The following is a 17,100-nucleotide window of genomic DNA, read 5'->3' on the forward strand; positions in this document are numbered from 1 at the left end:
TGCTAATATTGTCCTTAAACCCATTAAAAACAATGCATTGCTTTGTCATGAAGGGGTTAATATACATCGGTAGGGCTGAAACAACTAATCGATAATGAAAATCGTTGTCAACAATTTTCATTATCGATTAGTCGAATCGATTTTTATCAATTATAAAAAGAGGTTTTTTTCAGAGCAAATACTCTGAAAAACTCCTCTCCTTATATAATCCGACCTCAAACAGATATCGGATTATAGCACTAGAATCCAGATCCCCCGCAACGCTGCAGGGGACCGGGATTCCCCTCACTGTCGGCCGGTCTCTCCCCCCTCCCATACACTCCTCTGACTCCTCCCTCCTTCCATACACGGCTCTGCCTCTCTCCCAACTCCCTGGTATTTTGTGAACCTCCGTTGCTGACAGGCACTTTCACTGCAGCTTCATGGAAGCCTCAGCGTAAGTGAAGGGCAGTAACGGAGGCTGTCTGTGTGCATCGCGCAGACCCCCACCGGCTGACAGAGAATCATCCTCTCTGTCAGCCGGTGGTGGTCTGCATCGCACAGACAGCCTCCGTTACTCACCTTCACTTACGCTGAGACTTCTATGAAGCTGCAGTGAAAGTGCCTGTCAGCAACGGAGCCGGGTAGAGAGGCAGAGTGATGTATGGGAGGGGGAGGAGTCAGAGGGGTGTATGGGAGCCATACACCCCCCCCCCATACACCACTCTGGCTCCTCCCCCTCCCATACGCCACTCTGCCTCTCAACCCGGCTCCCTGGTGTCTTGTGAACCTCCGTTGCTGACAGGAGGCAGAGTGGAGTATGGGAGGGGGGAGGAGGCAAAGTGGTGTATGGGAGGGGGGAGGCGGCAGAGTGGAGTATGGGAAGGGGAGGAGCCAGAGTGGAGTATGGGAGGGGCCAGAGTGGTATATGGGAGGGGAGGGGGAGGAGCCAGAGTGGTGTATGGGTGAGTTATAGTGGTGTATGGGGGGGGTATTATGAATTTCAGGGCATATAGGGGGTATAAGGCATATCGATATTAGGCATATCAGGGGGGCATAAAACATATCTAGGGGTAAAAGGTATATCAGGGGTCTCAGTTGCATATCACTGGCATATAAGGAGTATAAGGCATATCGGGGGCACAGTGGCATATCAGGGGGCACAGTGGAATCTGGCATATAAGAGGTATAAGGCATATATGGGGGCAGAGTGGCAAGCTGGGGGTCAGATGTGCATAACTGGGGGCAGTTTGGTAAATAAAAATATAAACAAGGTTTAGTTTTTATTAAATATGAAAAATAGTTAACATATGAATTAATATTTACTAATAACTTTGTATTAAAACCTAGTTTGAGAAACACCGTGTTTGGGTTCTTGTAGCTTTTATTATTTTGTCAGTAAAATAAGAAGGTGAATAGAGAGAGGCCATTGTAATAAAGAGATGAAAGTGTAAATTGTACGTTTTTTTATTACATTATTTTAAATTTAAAGAAATTGCATTTTTTTATCCGATTAATCGAAAAAATTATCGGCCAACTAATCGATTATTAAAATAATCGTTAGTTGCAGCCCTATACATCGGCAACAGGAATGGCAGAAATAAAATGTGGTCACCTTAGTGTGTGTATGGGCAGTGTGTGTGTGTGTGTGTGTAGGCAGGGGAGTGTTAGGATGGTGTGTGTGTATACATGTGTATATGGACAAGCTTGTGTAAGGGCTGTGTATGTTTATATGTACGTTTATGGGCACTTGTGTGTAAGAGCAGTGTAGGTATTTGTATGTTTCTAAGCTGGTGTGTGTAAAGGCAGGGTTGTATAAAGGCAATGTATGTCTTTGTGCGTGTTAATGGGCAGGTGTATGTAAAGGCAGTGTGTAAGGGCAGTTAAGTGTAAGGGCATTGTATGTGTGTATGTGCGTATGTGTGTTTATGGGCAGTCCTGTGTAAGGGCAGTATATGTGTGTTAATGGCCAGTGTGTTAAAAAAAAAAAAAAAAAAAAAGCTGGGGGGTAAAATTTTCTTTGCACTCAATTCATCTAAAAAAGCACCTTTAAAAATATATTCAGAGAGGATCTTTGAACATCTTAAAAGTGCATGTTATCAATCTACATAAGCAGAGCGTAAAGTACCACATACTGTAGTGTATAATGTGAGCAGAATTTGCAGGTAAGCAGGCTGGTATATTATCAGTCTGTATGTACACTGAGCAATGTTACATGTGGTAAGACTTTGTTTCTAGGCAGCAGATGGAATCATGGATTCCACCTCAAGAAGACACACATGGTCCTGAAAGTTTATGCAACTTCATGTATTTTTCCAAGATAAAGGAAGCTACGTGCAAAATGACAAGATGATCAACTATTCTAGGTATCAGATTTGTCTGTGTATGATCTTTGGTAGATTGACAGAACATTCTAGCCACGTGAAACCCACGTAGCAGCTACTACAGAAAACTATATACTGTATGTTTCCTAATGTGGGTACATTATGTTTTGAGGCGAGCACTGCCACCCACAGCTTACACCATGGAAAAGCACAAAATGCACCCTTTCATGGTGCTACCCACACAATTGATATAAACACTCTAAATCATTGCTCACAACAGGAAACCTTACACAACCAGGGGTACAGGGACTCCATAAATACAAATTACTGCAGCTGCCAATTTTCAACATAGGGGACATATCCAACATATATTTTTAAATGGATGGAGGGAGCATCATGGTTTAGGGCTGCTTTGCTGCCTCAGGGCCTATACAGCATGCCATCGAGAGGACAATGAATTCCCAACCCACCTTTTGGAGTGGCCCAGACATTAACCCTTTAGAGATGCTGTGGAATGACCTAATGAGAGCCCTTCACAACAGACATCCTTAGAATACCGCTTAAGCAGCTGTGTAAGGAAGAATGGTCTAAAATGCTTTATGAAAGTTGTGCAGGTCTGAGCTGCTGTTAAAGGCAATATTGGTTTACATGTTTCTTCTGTTCACTCACTTTGCATTTTGTTAAGTGATAACAATTAGCTAAACGTGTCTATATTTTAGTATGACTAAAATCTAAACACCTGGAAAATAAAGGAATAAAAACTGCAAACAATGTATTTGTCACAATTCAGAAAATATTTTATGTCTAGAATTAACATTTACTTGCATTACAAAAAAAAAGTTGCATTAATTCGTTGTAAATAAAGATTCAGAACTTTAAAGTCCCATACAAATGCTGATGGATGGCCTGTCCATTTTTCTGTCCCCTGGCAAGAAATGTTATTGAAAAAAGAAAACAAAAAAAGTCTTAAAAGTTTAAGATTAAGTCTAAGGTCAGCTAGGATTTTGATTCCTCATCTTCTTTCTGCATTTGTTCTATTAATCGCTGACGCTCTGCTGCTTGTCTCATCTTCATCAGAACCAAGCTTTCAAAGTCGCGCTCTGACCTTAAAGGTCCCTAAAGGAAACAGGCATAGTTTAATTATGTTAAAAATAAATAGAATATATTTGTGAGGATGTTTCAACAATGTCTCACTACTAACTGTTACTCTCCAACGCTGAAACATTTTTAGTAAAAACATTACATTTAGTCAGTTTCTGTTGAAGAAAAGGGGACGGTCACTTTGAAAAGCTGTGTAGGGCACTGAAAATGTGTTTTTCTTACATATACTCTGGTAGCATTGTGGGACAAAATCAATACTATAAATACCTCAAACCTCACAGATGATAGAAAGTAGTAACAGGGCCAGTTCAACCGAAGGCACCCCCATTCTGGCGATAGCATAAGTAGGCAGCAACGTATCTACAGGTCACAGGAGCCCTGGGTTATGCCATAGTCAGGCGCTCTGTGTCTTAAAGATGCGCAGCATCTTTTATTGCAGTCTAAGGAGGATCCCCTTTAACTGGCCCATTGAGCAGTAGGTCACTGGGCGGCCTAGTCACCCAACAGAGAGATCTCCCTGGTTCGGCAGCAAAGAGACTCCTGCCCCTGGACTAGGCTAGGATTTGTCTGTTGGTGGAACAGAACACCCGACCTTCAAGTTCAGAAAGTAAACTGTCTAGTAGCTCTTCCGATGATAAAAATGGAGCTTTACGGTTCTTAAACACTAGTTTTTAAGGGCCTTGTTTATTAGTCTTTAAGAACCGTATAAGATGTCTGCACAAAAGGAGTTCATACTGAACCCTCTATAAATGCATTCTGTTTAAAATTAAGGAACAATCAAATATCTTAAGAGTACATATATATATATATATATATATATATATATATATATATATATATATATATATAAACACACACACACATATACACACACACACAGTTGTAGAAAATTTAAATCAGCTCCCTGTACATAAAGTTACCCTTTATGTTTCATCAAATATTTCCAAAACACAATTGCACTGATAAAAAATGCAAAATGTTAAAATACAAATGTATGCATATGGTATTTTAATCGATGGTTAGGTGTCAGGACACCTTTGAAACGTAATGTGCCGTACATAAAGTTATGTAGGTTAATTTATTCCCACTCTCAACTGCTTCCTGTCACCTCTAATATGGTTTATGACATATTATTGCCCTCCGATCTCACAGCCTGTCCAATTAACCCTATTCTATCACATATCCTTTTCTAGATGCTAATACCTACTTAACTACTGTCCCATTTTCCTTCACTTTCCGGTCTCTAAGCTAAAGGGACACCTTAGCTTACTGCGTTGCAATTCAATTTCCAGCCTAAAACAAAAGGTCCTTTATCCTTACTCCCCTTGGATCTCTCTTGACCCGGTTGACCACCCTCTTCTTATGCAAACAGTTCCACATTCCTATTGCGTCTATTACAAAGCTATCCCTTGGATTAAAGCCTCTGTGTCAGTACTTGTAGCATGCCCTTCTCTGCAACTTGTCCGTCTTCCTCAGGGTTCAGTTCTGGGGCCTTGTCTACATATGCCCTCTCTGTAAACTAATATCTTCTTAGATTCCAATTCCACCTGACATGTTAATTTACCATTCGATTCCTGACTTTTTGCCCTAACAACTCAGATGATCTAAAACTGCATCCTGGATGGCATCCTACCACCTGAAAAGCAACATCCCAGAGACTGAAAAACTGGTCATTCCACGGTCTCCTCATATTTCTATCATTTGTTGAGAATTCCATGATCAATGCAGTAGCCCAAGTCTGCCATCTTAAGAGTTTCTTTTCACTGCCCTCTCCCCTTCACCCGTTACATCCAATGGAGTGCATAAGGGGGTTGGGGGTTGGGGTTTTTTCATGGATTGTGCAGTATAGTATTAAGATGGGCCAGTCCTGAATAAAGAGAGTACAATTATAAAGGTGTGAAATGTCTCATTTCACTCCATTTACCTGGGAGGCGGAAACTGACTGACTAGAGAACCTTGGGTTCATGTTACTAATGTTCTCTGGTGGAGGGCTGCCAATCCATGATATTGACAATGGATTGTTAAGTAGTCCAGTTTCATACTTCACCGCCAGTTCCTGTGAACGGAGAAAAAAAAATTTACTTTTTTTTTTTTTTTTTTTTACATAGCGGCCTTAAAAGGGATGTAAAAGGCATTGAGACAAAGAATAGAGTTAAATATAGCTGTGGATAGCTTCCATATACATTTAAAAGAAAAAAAAAAGTCTTACATATATGAATATAGTTTTAAAAAACAAACCCTCTGTGTATATAATTTGTGTGGGTACACTAAATGAGAAAGTGGGAAATAACAGTTGAAGAAAGAAGGCAAAAACACTTAAATGGCTCTGGTCCTATAGCATAAACGAAAAAACAGTTAAACGTATGTTAAAACAAGAAACTTACAGCTGCTTTCAATGTGGCAAACTCGACAATTGCTGTCCCCTTCTTACTGGACACAAGTACGTTATGCACTTCTCCATACTGCAATATAACAAGAATTTTTATTATATGATTATATGACAATCCATTTGAACCTCGATTTTATGTTTTTGTAATTCTGCATCTATACAGTTAGCTAAATATGCGTTTTCACTACTAATGATCAGGCCCCCCCGCATTAAACCAGGTACGCACGCGTGTGTGTGTGTGTGTGTGTGTGTGTAAGCAGTAGGAACATTTAAAAAAGAAGTTGCTTCATGTGGTTTAGGTATTTGCTTTTGTAGATAATGAAAATCCCCCTTCAATTGAAAACGTATGTCCAGAGCTCTCAAAACACAACCTTCTGCAACAGCCTCATTAGAACCGCTTCCGAATATCCACCTCTTGTGACGTCGTCTTTTTTGCATTTCCACTTCAGCTGTAAGTGAACAAATATAGTAGATTATTTTATGAGAGAAGGGAGCATAGCCGATGTCTTATTTTCCTGTGAGGTTGAAAGAGAACACATTTTCTATACATTTTTCCAGTTTAAAAAAAAAAAAAAAAAAAAACAGCTCAGGGAGATAATTTTCATATTACGCAAGATGATACTACACTTAATGATTACAAATAAAGCAAACATGCCATAAAATGTAAGTTTGATTTGATTTCTGCATTCCAGATTCCAGAGTGCGTTCCAATCTTTGCTGAAGATTGCCATCTAGTGAGGACACTTGCTAAGGCGCCAATGTGGCTTTGGGTAGTGAAGTTCCAAAGCTCTATAGCGGTTGACAGAATTTTAGTAAAACGTTTATATTAAACCAGCTAGATATAAAAAGATAAATCATTTTTAGCTCAAATTCTTCTACACATTAATATATTCACACTTTACTAGTATATGTGTTTCCCACCTCCAGATGCATATTAGTTTTGTACATTTGGATTCGTAAAAATTGCAATTGTATCTGCATTTAGGCAATTCATACATATAACCAAAAACAAGGCAAGCTCCCCCAGTCAAGCAAATGAAAATGAAGGAAGAGCTCCAAATTTTCATTTAAATTTCCTTGGTTCTTTCACTCTCCCATTCACTCATGCTCCCTTGGAATGTCATTCAGAGAGAGAATGAGAGAGCGAATGAGCGTGATTGACAGTCGTAAAATCATCCAGGCAAGAACCTCATACCAACATTCAAGCGTGGTGGTGGCAGTGTTACTGTTTGGGGATGCTTGCTGCATCAGGACCTGGACAATATGACATCATTGAAGAACTTTTGCTTTGTATCAGAGATATCTGCAGCAGGATGGCAGGACATCTGTCCATCAGTGTAAATTCCCATTGAGATACTGTGGCAGAATCTGAAACAAGCATTTAATACTCAAAAGCCCACAAATATACTACTGCACGGATTAACGGGCCATTTTTGTCCCGTAAAAGACCGATCAATGAATGTCAAGAAAAGTAAAAGTGGGTTAACCAGATTAAGGGAGTGATTACTCTTTCACAAGGAGGGACTGGATACTGCAAGTAGTAGTATTCTTTATTTGTTTGCCTAATATTAGGTTTGGCTGGAGATCTGGACTTTCAGTGCTAAATATATGAAATAATGCACACAGAGGGCAAGTATACATACACACACACACACACACACAACTGTAGATCAAACAGTAGTATTAAGCTGGAGTCTCTTACACGTATCTACCACACTATCAGTATAATAAAATATAATAATTTTCGCTTCAGGGGAAGAAAAAAAACAAAAAAACTCCACTTACCTTGATTTTAGCGGTTGTCTCACCTGTGCTGCAGCTACTTTGTTTACCTGTAAGAATACTATCCAAATTAGTGTATACAATGTACGTAAAGAAATCGGAACAAAGTAGGGCCTCAATCACTAAACGGACCTCTCCATGCAAAAAAGAATCCCGATTTCTTTTACTAAATTCACAGCAGTGTTTATATATAGTACTTAGCAAACACCTTACGAGTGTTCTGTTAAAAATATTTACACTTATCTGCAATGGGAGCCACGTGGAAGGCCTCTCTATGTTTGCGTAAACAACCCGCCAGCAATCCAGTGCTTGCTCTATTTAGTGTTGCTACAGGGAAAGGTTGTTGGTTCCCCAAGCGTCTTTCGCCTAGGGCAGGGGTGCTCAAACTGCGGCCCTCCAGCTGCTGCAGGACTACATCTCCCATACTCCTCAGCCAGCCCCTTAGCTGAAGGAGCATTATGGGAGATGTAGTCCTGCAGCAGCTGGAGGGCCGCAGTTTGAGCACCCCTGGCCTAGGGTCTGCTCTTGTAATGCCACCAGCAACACCTACTACAATTACCACTTTGCGGACACACACACATCCTGAGCCAGTGGCTGGCCCAGGGGTTAATTAATCCCACCGTGTGTTGGTCCTAATTCTTCAAGAAGGGCCTGTCTTGCCTGCAGAGACCCAGTAGGGGGCACGTGATGTCTGTATAACTTGCCCCCTAAGCAAGAAGGCACCAGCCATCACCCGTCCTTGATTTCAACAACCCTTCCGACCTCAATTATTCAGTCACATCTACTCAGAGACACGAAGTTGATACTCATGGAATCATATACGCAACATAACATAGCAAATAATAGCGAATATGTTATAAAATAAAAAATCTAATAATTTGTTGCTTATAATGTAACTTAAACCAGACCTTTGTCAATATTATCAAGCAGTACCAAATCATAATTCTTTACGATTCAATATGTAAATACTACATTTTGTAGTATTTAACAATCATTCGAAATAAAAAGAGACGTCCGTTTTTGCTATTGCCGGAGGATATTGGCAATGTATTTCAACTTATGAACTATCGACACTGTTCATGCTACGAAAAGCAGCTGAGGGAGCCACGTTCACGGTGCAATTTACCATAAAGTGTTAAAATCTAAAATCACCAGCTGGCCTTTGTGGTTAGCGGGCAGTGTAAAACAGTAACGCACTCTGTACCTTGTAATCTCTGATTGATTTCCGACTTGATTTGTTCCCGCACCAGCCTTTGCTGCTCCTCCAACTGCCTAGCGCCCTCTTCTCGAAGACGTATGATCTGTAGGCCACAAAGTGCGTTATACGGTTTATAATGAGTTGCCAAAAACATTTGTGTTAACATTACAAACGGAGGGAGTCATTTATAAAGGAGGTTCCAGGTGTGAAAGAGATACTGCCATATCTGATGTGGTTGTTAATACGGATGGGGTTTTTTTTTGGTGCAAGATCCCAAAAGTTTGTTTTGTTTTTTTTTTATACAGTACATTCACTTTTTATGGTTCTATTGTGTAGCCGTTTATTCACAGACTAACTTTTTGGCTCAAATGTCACATTCTGGAAAACGCTCTCGCATTGTTGTAATTAGAGAAGACAACTACGTAAGGCGTGTGGAAAATACTGAAAACTGTTAAATGATTGTTCATTATTAACGTAAATGGCAGAGAGGTCTTATGACATTAACCTACTTGATTCATATATATATATTTTTTTTAATAGTCTGGGGAAGAAATCGACATAGCTCATATAGACTTCAGTTTGGCGTTTGACACTACTCCTCATAGAATACTCATACATTAAAAAACAGCTTTGCTTGTAGTTAAATGTAAAATTATACAATTGGGACGGATAAATATCAATTGTATTAATTTGGAGTAACTATTTTCAGAGACATGCACTAACATTACACAAAAACTAAAATACCCAAACACACAACTCAAGAAGTGTGAGCTGCTGGTTACTACCGCGGGGTAACTGTTTATAACACAGCTACAAATGGCAGACTAGCTGTCAAACTGTTTTAGCTGCATTCATTTTTTTAAAATAAAATTACCCAAAGTCAGACAATTAAAGGGACACTCCAGCAGCCATGTGCACTTTAATGCTAATACTCCAGATAAAAGAAAAAAAAAAAAAAGCTAAGCAAACAAGACATTGTTCCAAATTTACTTTAAGCACTGATCCATAAATTACCAATATTCTGCAATAAAGCATACCTTTTTGGTCATGGTACATAATAAAAATAAGAATTTAACGTCAAACCTTGTTTTGCAGATTTGCCATTACAATTCTGAAAATTGGAAGTAGAAAATTCCTTTTCTACTCCCCGATATATATAGCGGCACTTTGGGAACATATAGATATATGCAATATTATTCTGTACTATAGAATAGCAATAACCTTTAGAAATCTTAACTTTTTATATTTCCCGCAGATCCTCACATTTCTACCCTGATCAAACATAGAAATAGGGTGCATTCCAACAAAATAGAGACAGAAACCATAAAAAAGGTGCAGAAAATATGAATATTTACCTCTTGTTCTAATTTCTGAGCAGCAACCACTTCCTCGTCGCCTACTTGTGCCTCTCTTTCCCGAGCCTCAAGATCTAAAAAAAAAAACAAAAAAAAAAAACCTTGACTTTGTATTTATTTTAAAATACCCCAAATGCCTACATTTTAAGGGGGGTTGACACTCATAAGCACAGATTTATTTCGGCAAAGAATCGATCACAGAAAGAATTCTTTCAGCTTAAATTCACTAAATCAGATTTCAGTGGGTCAAGTAAACCGTGGAAGATTCCAGAAATTGATGTAATTATGTTTAAGGATTTCCTGATTGGCCAGTTGTCATAAGTAGGAGCTAATTGGTACCTGTGGCTGTATTTAAGGGCCTACCTGTACAGTCATAGCCCTTTTGCTATTTATTTAACCCCTTCCGTACCGGGACGTACCTGGTACTTCCTGGTTAACAGTCACCGGTAGACCGGGACGTACCAGGTACGTCTCCTCCAAAAAACGCCCCCACATCACCACAATCGCGGTGATCGCGGGGGCGCTGCTGCTGCCGTCTGCCCAGGAGTCCTGGGCAGACAGCACAGCCTGTCTAAGCCCTCCCCCAAGCCTACGATCACTCCCACGGAGTGATTCTCTAGGCAGAAACAGCGATTGCAGAAAAATCTGCAATCGCTGTTTCAGCTGCCACAGGCAGCTTCAGGGAAGGGGTGGGGGTGTTGAATGGGTCCCCACACAAGTGTGGGGGCCTGATCCAACACCCCCCTGCTGCCTGATCGCTCCATGAGAGCATCAGTGCAGCGTTAACCCCTTCAATGCCGCGATCGCTGCATTCAATGCCGCGATCGCGGCATTGAAGGGGTTAATTCCCGTTTTTTAGGGGGTTCTGCTACTGGTGGTCTGCCTGGAAGCCCAGGCAGACCTCCAGCAGCAAAAACGAACCCCCAGAAGTCCTCTGATCAGCCCTGTAGGGCTGATCAGAGAGACTCCTCTCCCACAATCTCCAGTCCACTGGAGATTGTGTCCCAGCTGCCAGAGGCAGCTTCAGGGACAGGGAGACAGGGCTCTTTGGTCTCCACATTAGTGTGGAGACCAGCCCCCCCACCCCCACCCCCCATAGTTAACCCCTACCCCCCCTCTTCCTCAATTAACCCCTTCAATGCTGCGATTGTTTATGACCCCCATCGCAGCATTGCAGGGGTTAATATTAGTCCCCACAAGCTTGTGGGGACTAAATATCAATCAATGCTGTGCTTCAATGGAGCATCAGCATTGAAAGAGTTAAAAAAAAAAAAATTAAAAAATAATTTTTTTAAAAAAAATACTAATAAAATAATAAATAAAAAAAATAATAAAAAAATAATAAAAATAATAATAAAAAAAATACCAGCACTGACCTGAAAGTCCAGGGTGCTTCCAGGTCAAATGCTGGGCTGATCAGATCGCTCCTGGCCAATAGGAGTGATCGGATCATTATGGCAGCCCACGGATGACCCTGCTCTACAAAGAGAGAGGGGTCATCTAGGGTAATTATGAAAAAACACAAATTATTAATAAATGAAATCATAATTATTACCTGATCACTTGTCGGTGACATTTTAAGTCGCTGATTATTGATCGGTCTCCCTGATTGATGTCAGCGGCCTAAACCTGTCACTTACAAGCAATCTGATAAAAAAAAATATTTAAAAAAAATGTAAATGCACATGTTCCAGTTTTGCCCTCATAGCTTCCTCAAAAAATGCATGAACCATGCATGTGAGGTCTTGTTGGAATCAGGGGATGTTGGTGAACAAAATGCGGTGCTTTCTTCCACTGTTGCACTTATGGTGTGCAAGAAATTCAGTGCAACATTGAAATGTATGCGTTAAAAACGCAATAAAATAATTTCCCTGTGAAGTTTGGCAGAAACGAGTGAAGAAATGGCTAGCTGAAAACTGTCAAAACTACCCTAGTTGAACACCTTGACTTGTCTACTGTTCATAAATATATACTTTTATGGGGTAATTTACAGCGGGGGGCTTCCAAAATGTCCCAAATGGGATATGGGCCCAGGAAACCAATTTCTGAAAATTCCAAATGTGAAAACGAAAATGCGCATGTTCCAGTTTTGCCCTCATAGCTTCCTCAAAAAATGCATGAACCATGCATGTGAGGCCTTGTTGGAACCGGGGGATGTTGGTGAACACAATTTGGTGTTTTTTTCTGCAGTTGCACAAATTCTATACAAAATATAATATAAAATCTAAAGCAACATTGCAACATATGCAAAAAAACCCAAAAAAATATAAAAATACCTCAAAATTTGGCAGCAACTGGCGATAAAATCCCTGTTTGAAAAGTGTCAAAATGACCCTAGTTGTACACCTTGACTTATCTACTTTTCATAAACATATAATTTTGGGGGGATAATCAGTATCTGTGACAACTATTGCAGTTATTAGACTACCATGCCAAATTTGCAAAAAAATTACATTTCAAAAACACGATGCATGCCTAGCAATATTTCCCTATACTGGTCAAAATAGATGAAAATCCTGGCCATGTTGGGTGGTTTCCAAATCAGGACAACTCAATGAATATATTTGGGATAATTTTTTCCCATTGGTTCAATGTGTGTACAATTTGTATGTATACAAAATTGTAAAAAAATGCGTTTTTTTCATTTTTTCACCACTTTTTCCAGTTTATTTCAAACAAAACAATGTACTACCCAGCTTAATATGGTTTCAAATGAAAGCCCTACTTGTCCTAAAAAAAACAATATATGATTTGTGTGGGTGCACCAATTAATAAGAGAGAAATTACAGTTGAAGAAAGACATGGCAAAAACACAAAAACGGCTCCGGTCCTTTAGCGACACGTTAGTATCAAAATCCCGGTCCTGAAGGGGTTAAAGAAAAAAATCCAAACAACTGCAGGTACCAAGATCAACTGTACAAACAATTGTATGCAAGTACAAAAGGTATGGGACCACACAGACATTGTTCAGCAAGGAGGCACAAATTAACTCCCAGGACAGAGTGTACTTTTTTCATTGAACATTTTGACGTTAACACCTTGACAACAATTGACAGTCCGGGCACGTCACTCCAAAACATTCAGCTGGCGACAATTGATGCGCCAGCCTTTAAACGGATATAGAGAGCGATCTACGTTCACTTTCTGCACCCAAATGGTGTTGCTGTAATGACTCGATAAGGCATTCAGCAACACCGAGATTGGCATCAAGAGCCATGTCTGGAGTTTTACCTCCCAAACAACCCGACAAACCCATGCATGGGGGGTATCTCTGTACTCGGGAGCTGCACATCCATACCTGAAGTACAATTTGTGTGATAAAGAACACAAAATAAAATAAAATAAAATACTACCACAAAGTTTGACAAAGGGTGGTAGTAGAATTAGTGCATGGAAAGGGTTAAAATACCAGCATTTGAAATACCTTGGGGTGTCTAGTTTTCAAAAATATATGGTTTGATGGGGTAAACTGCATTGGCCGGCTTTAAAGATACCCGAAATGGCAGATGGGGCCGAATGACCAGATTTGGGTGGGAAAAAAGTTTTGAAATTGCCTTTTCAATGAGTAAAAGTAAGAAAATGTTTTTCAAATGTCAAGGGTTTAAATTTTTCATCATATTTAATTTTTTTATAGGAAATTAGATATGATAAAAAATAGTATCTGAAGAAAGTCCTTCTTGTCCTGAAAAAACAATATATAACGTGTGGGTTCAACACGAGCGCCGCAAAAAATGCTAATACAGCCTTGGTCACAAAGGGTACAAAAAAAATAAACAGCCTGGTCCTTAAGGGGTTAAATGAAGAGGGTTTGCTGGCAGTGTAAAGGCGCAACTTAAACCCAATTCAGGAACTAAAATACAATGCGCACATGTACAGTACAATCTCTAATTCTGTGACAGATATATTTACTGATTTATTATTTGGCGTTGTCCACGACTTTAACTTAAGTCATTCTATGAATTTGTATCACAATTTACTTTTTTGTTTCTGGGCTACAGAATGGAACCCTTACCAAGCTTCACCTTTTTTCTCTTGTCGTCAAGCTTTTGCGTGCGTAGTGCTGCTGCTTCTTTGGCTTTTCTTAGTTTGTCATAAGCGGCCTAAGAAATAAAAAATGAAAACAACGCTCCTGTTGTCTTGCATCCACCCCCCCACCCCCCCACTTCTGCACTAATCCAGGGCTATTAGAGAAAGGCTCAACTTTTTTAACTCACTTCTTTTAGGGTAAAAATTAAGCACAAACACAAAGTGCTGAGAAGTCACCCAGAGGTTCAGCAGGAAGAGTTTCAGAAATGAAACCAAAACAAACAAACAAAAACCACACTTGTTACAATAGTGGAGTGCAGTAACCCGGGGTGATGATGATAATACACTTTTTGGCGTGCTTGAAATAGGCTACAGAATAGCACGTGGTACAAAGTAAGATAACTTCGTTGCTTCACTATGTTAGGTATTATTAACCTTTGAGATTTCTTACCCTGGCTGCTCCATCTGTGAGTACCTCCAAGGCCTGAGAGAGTTGGTGAAAAAGTTCAGCTAAAAAATAGAATTTAAAAAAAATAAAAATTTATAAATGCAAAAAATCATGTTTAATCCAAGCAGTAGTACCTGTGTAATAAATAAGATTAGCTTGTTCAGATACTTTTTTTTTTAAATGTAACTAAGCAACAGTTCCATGCATATTTTAGGGTTTTTTTCAAATTATTTTTTTTTGGTTTGTTCTATTGACATGCAACATTTTTTAAAAGTTTCAAAGTATACGAGCATCAATGCAAAACCAGTCAAACTTGCCGATAACATACAACATGCTAAATCCTGTGCATGCCGTTTACCAGTAGGCAGTGCACACAGAAGAGGGTCTGCTCACCTGCACGTGGATTATCCGGGTTCTTGTCAGGATGGCAAGTTAGAGCTTTCAGTCTATATGCTTTTTTGATCTGGAGGGGGAAAAAAAAAGAAAAGGTTCTATAATAAATAAAAAATATATTAAATATACCAAAGCCCCATACTTGATATTATAAAGAAAAATTTAGTGAGGCATACTTATTTCTTGAAAAGAAAACATGTAAATATGGGGTCAAACGATAAATAATAATAATTAATAATCAGGCATTGTTTTCTACTCCTTAATAATAGGTGGGGGGTAAAAAAAGGCATAATTAGAATGATATGAATAGGAAAAAGACTAGGTGAGCTACAGGAGAATTTGGATAGGTTTTTGGGAATGGCCCAATTATAGAAGGATCCGTTACTTTTTGGGCCAACAAGGTCCGAAGCATACATTAACTGAGAATGACAAAAAGGCAACGGATGTGCATTTTATTTTAATTATGTCAGCAAAACCTATGGTCGTCTAATACAAGACACAGAAAATAGGGATATATACAGTATGTTTGGCAGAAAGTAGACTTGGGCATTCATTTTCATTCAGACTTTTATTTTCATTAACGAAAATTGTCTTCGTACGAATCAACGAGGGTGATCTCCGACAAAGCAGAACCTCAAAAGTTACAAAAATTTGTAATGGCGGCACGTATAGCCACCATTACAAGCCCTTTTTGCTCCATTATAAGCCATTCTACTGCTCCTTGATGAGGTAACGTGGGAAGGACTGTATCTAGGAGGGTAAATATCAATAACTGATAGGTAGAAGCAGCCTAAAGGGGGTAATGGCTGTGATTGATGGGTCCAACAACCTGTGGGAGGTTTTCCCTCCTTTTTCTCTCTGGCCAATGAGCATTTACAAGGGGAGGGATAAGCATTAGATATATAAGTGAGTAGCAGCAGTTACAGACTGATGGTAGGTGACTACAGAAGGTGTCAGAGACCTCCTGGTTAGGGAAGGGCCCCTGAACACGTTTCATCGAAATGAGGATCGATTTTTAAAAAGTTGCTCAGAGCTGGGAGTAATTGGACTGACACAATTAATTCTGTATCTAATTTGAGCTAAATTAGTGCCTATATTTTGGTTACTTTTTTTTTTTGGTATTTGGACACAATATTTTTTTTTTATTTTAGAAGCAGGGGCTATACACCCTATTTGTAAATTTTACGATACGTTATTATTTGGATTTTATCCCCAGCTTTTTGTATAAAAGTTCGCAGGGTTCTCCGCTCCTAATGCATCTGTATGTATTCATGTATGTTTGTTATGTGTGTTAAACCGTACACCACTGCGTAATATGTTGACGATTCATAAGCAAAAGTAATACAATAACAATGTTGGTTTGTTATTGATTGTTGTGCGTATATTTTATCTGTTGTGACCTATACAGTTCGCTCATTGTATTGTCTCGATCCGAGTTGTTAAAAAATAGGTTAACGTATTGAATCATATTTATTTATTTTTACCGGACAGAATATTAAACTCCGTAGTGGATAGAGTGTATTCAAGAATATATATATATATTATATACGTTACATTGTGTTTTTATATTCTCCATAATATAACTTCATAGAAGTGAGTCATAACTTCATTGATACACAATTACATTTGTCTTGGGAAATTATTAAATTAGCCTGAAAAGAGGGATTCTGAATAAGAAGACTAAGGAATATTGATAAACATATTTAAAAATGCCTATTTTAAGATGCCCCCTTACCTCTTTCTCGGTAGCATCGAATGGCACAGCGAGAAGGCCATACAAATCCATCTGCATCAATTCTTTGGAGGTCGACATCTTTCCCGAAGACATTTTGCAACATTAACGTGCTCCCCTCTTTCCATACACCGAACTTCCCGACTATGTTTTCAGTCTCGGTGCGCAGCACGAAGCGGGATTTGTAGTTTTATTTGGAGACAGTTGCTATTACATCTCGTGTTTGCGGCTCATTTAGAACTACCATTACCAGTTAGCACCTCGCTAGCTAACGTAAAAGCGCTGCCCTGCGCGTTGCACGATGGGAAATGTAGTTTAGTGTGCCGCGTTCTGCCTACAAGGCGACGTTTCCTTTAAGGTAAAAAGAACGAGA

The 17,100-nt window shown here is 39.4% G+C and overlaps 1 protein-coding gene across 1 annotated transcript; it reads right to left on the reverse strand.

Annotated features, from left to right (window-relative positions):
* Positions 1–3,099: 3,099 nt before the first annotated feature.
* Positions 3,100–16,893, reverse strand: DNAJC17 (DnaJ heat shock protein family (Hsp40) member C17). Its single transcript, XM_053474514.1, has 11 exons — positions 16,731–16,893; positions 14,996–15,065; positions 14,606–14,664; positions 14,141–14,228; positions 10,129–10,202; positions 8,780–8,876; positions 7,579–7,625; positions 6,165–6,242; positions 5,789–5,866; positions 5,329–5,460; positions 3,100–3,419 (listed from the first exon to the last, which is right to left on the reverse strand). Exons 1-11 carry the CDS (start codon positions 16,821–16,823, stop codon positions 3,300–3,302), a joined length of 936 nt encoding a protein of 311 aa, XP_053330489.1. The 5' UTR covers positions 16,824–16,893; the 3' UTR covers positions 3,100–3,299.
* Positions 16,894–17,100: the final 207 nt, after the last annotated feature.

This window comes from Spea bombifrons, chromosome 9, assembly GCF_027358695.1.
Source record: "Spea bombifrons isolate aSpeBom1 chromosome 9, aSpeBom1.2.pri, whole genome shotgun sequence".
Lineage (NCBI taxonomy): Eukaryota > Metazoa > Chordata > Amphibia > Anura > Pelobatidae > Spea > Spea bombifrons.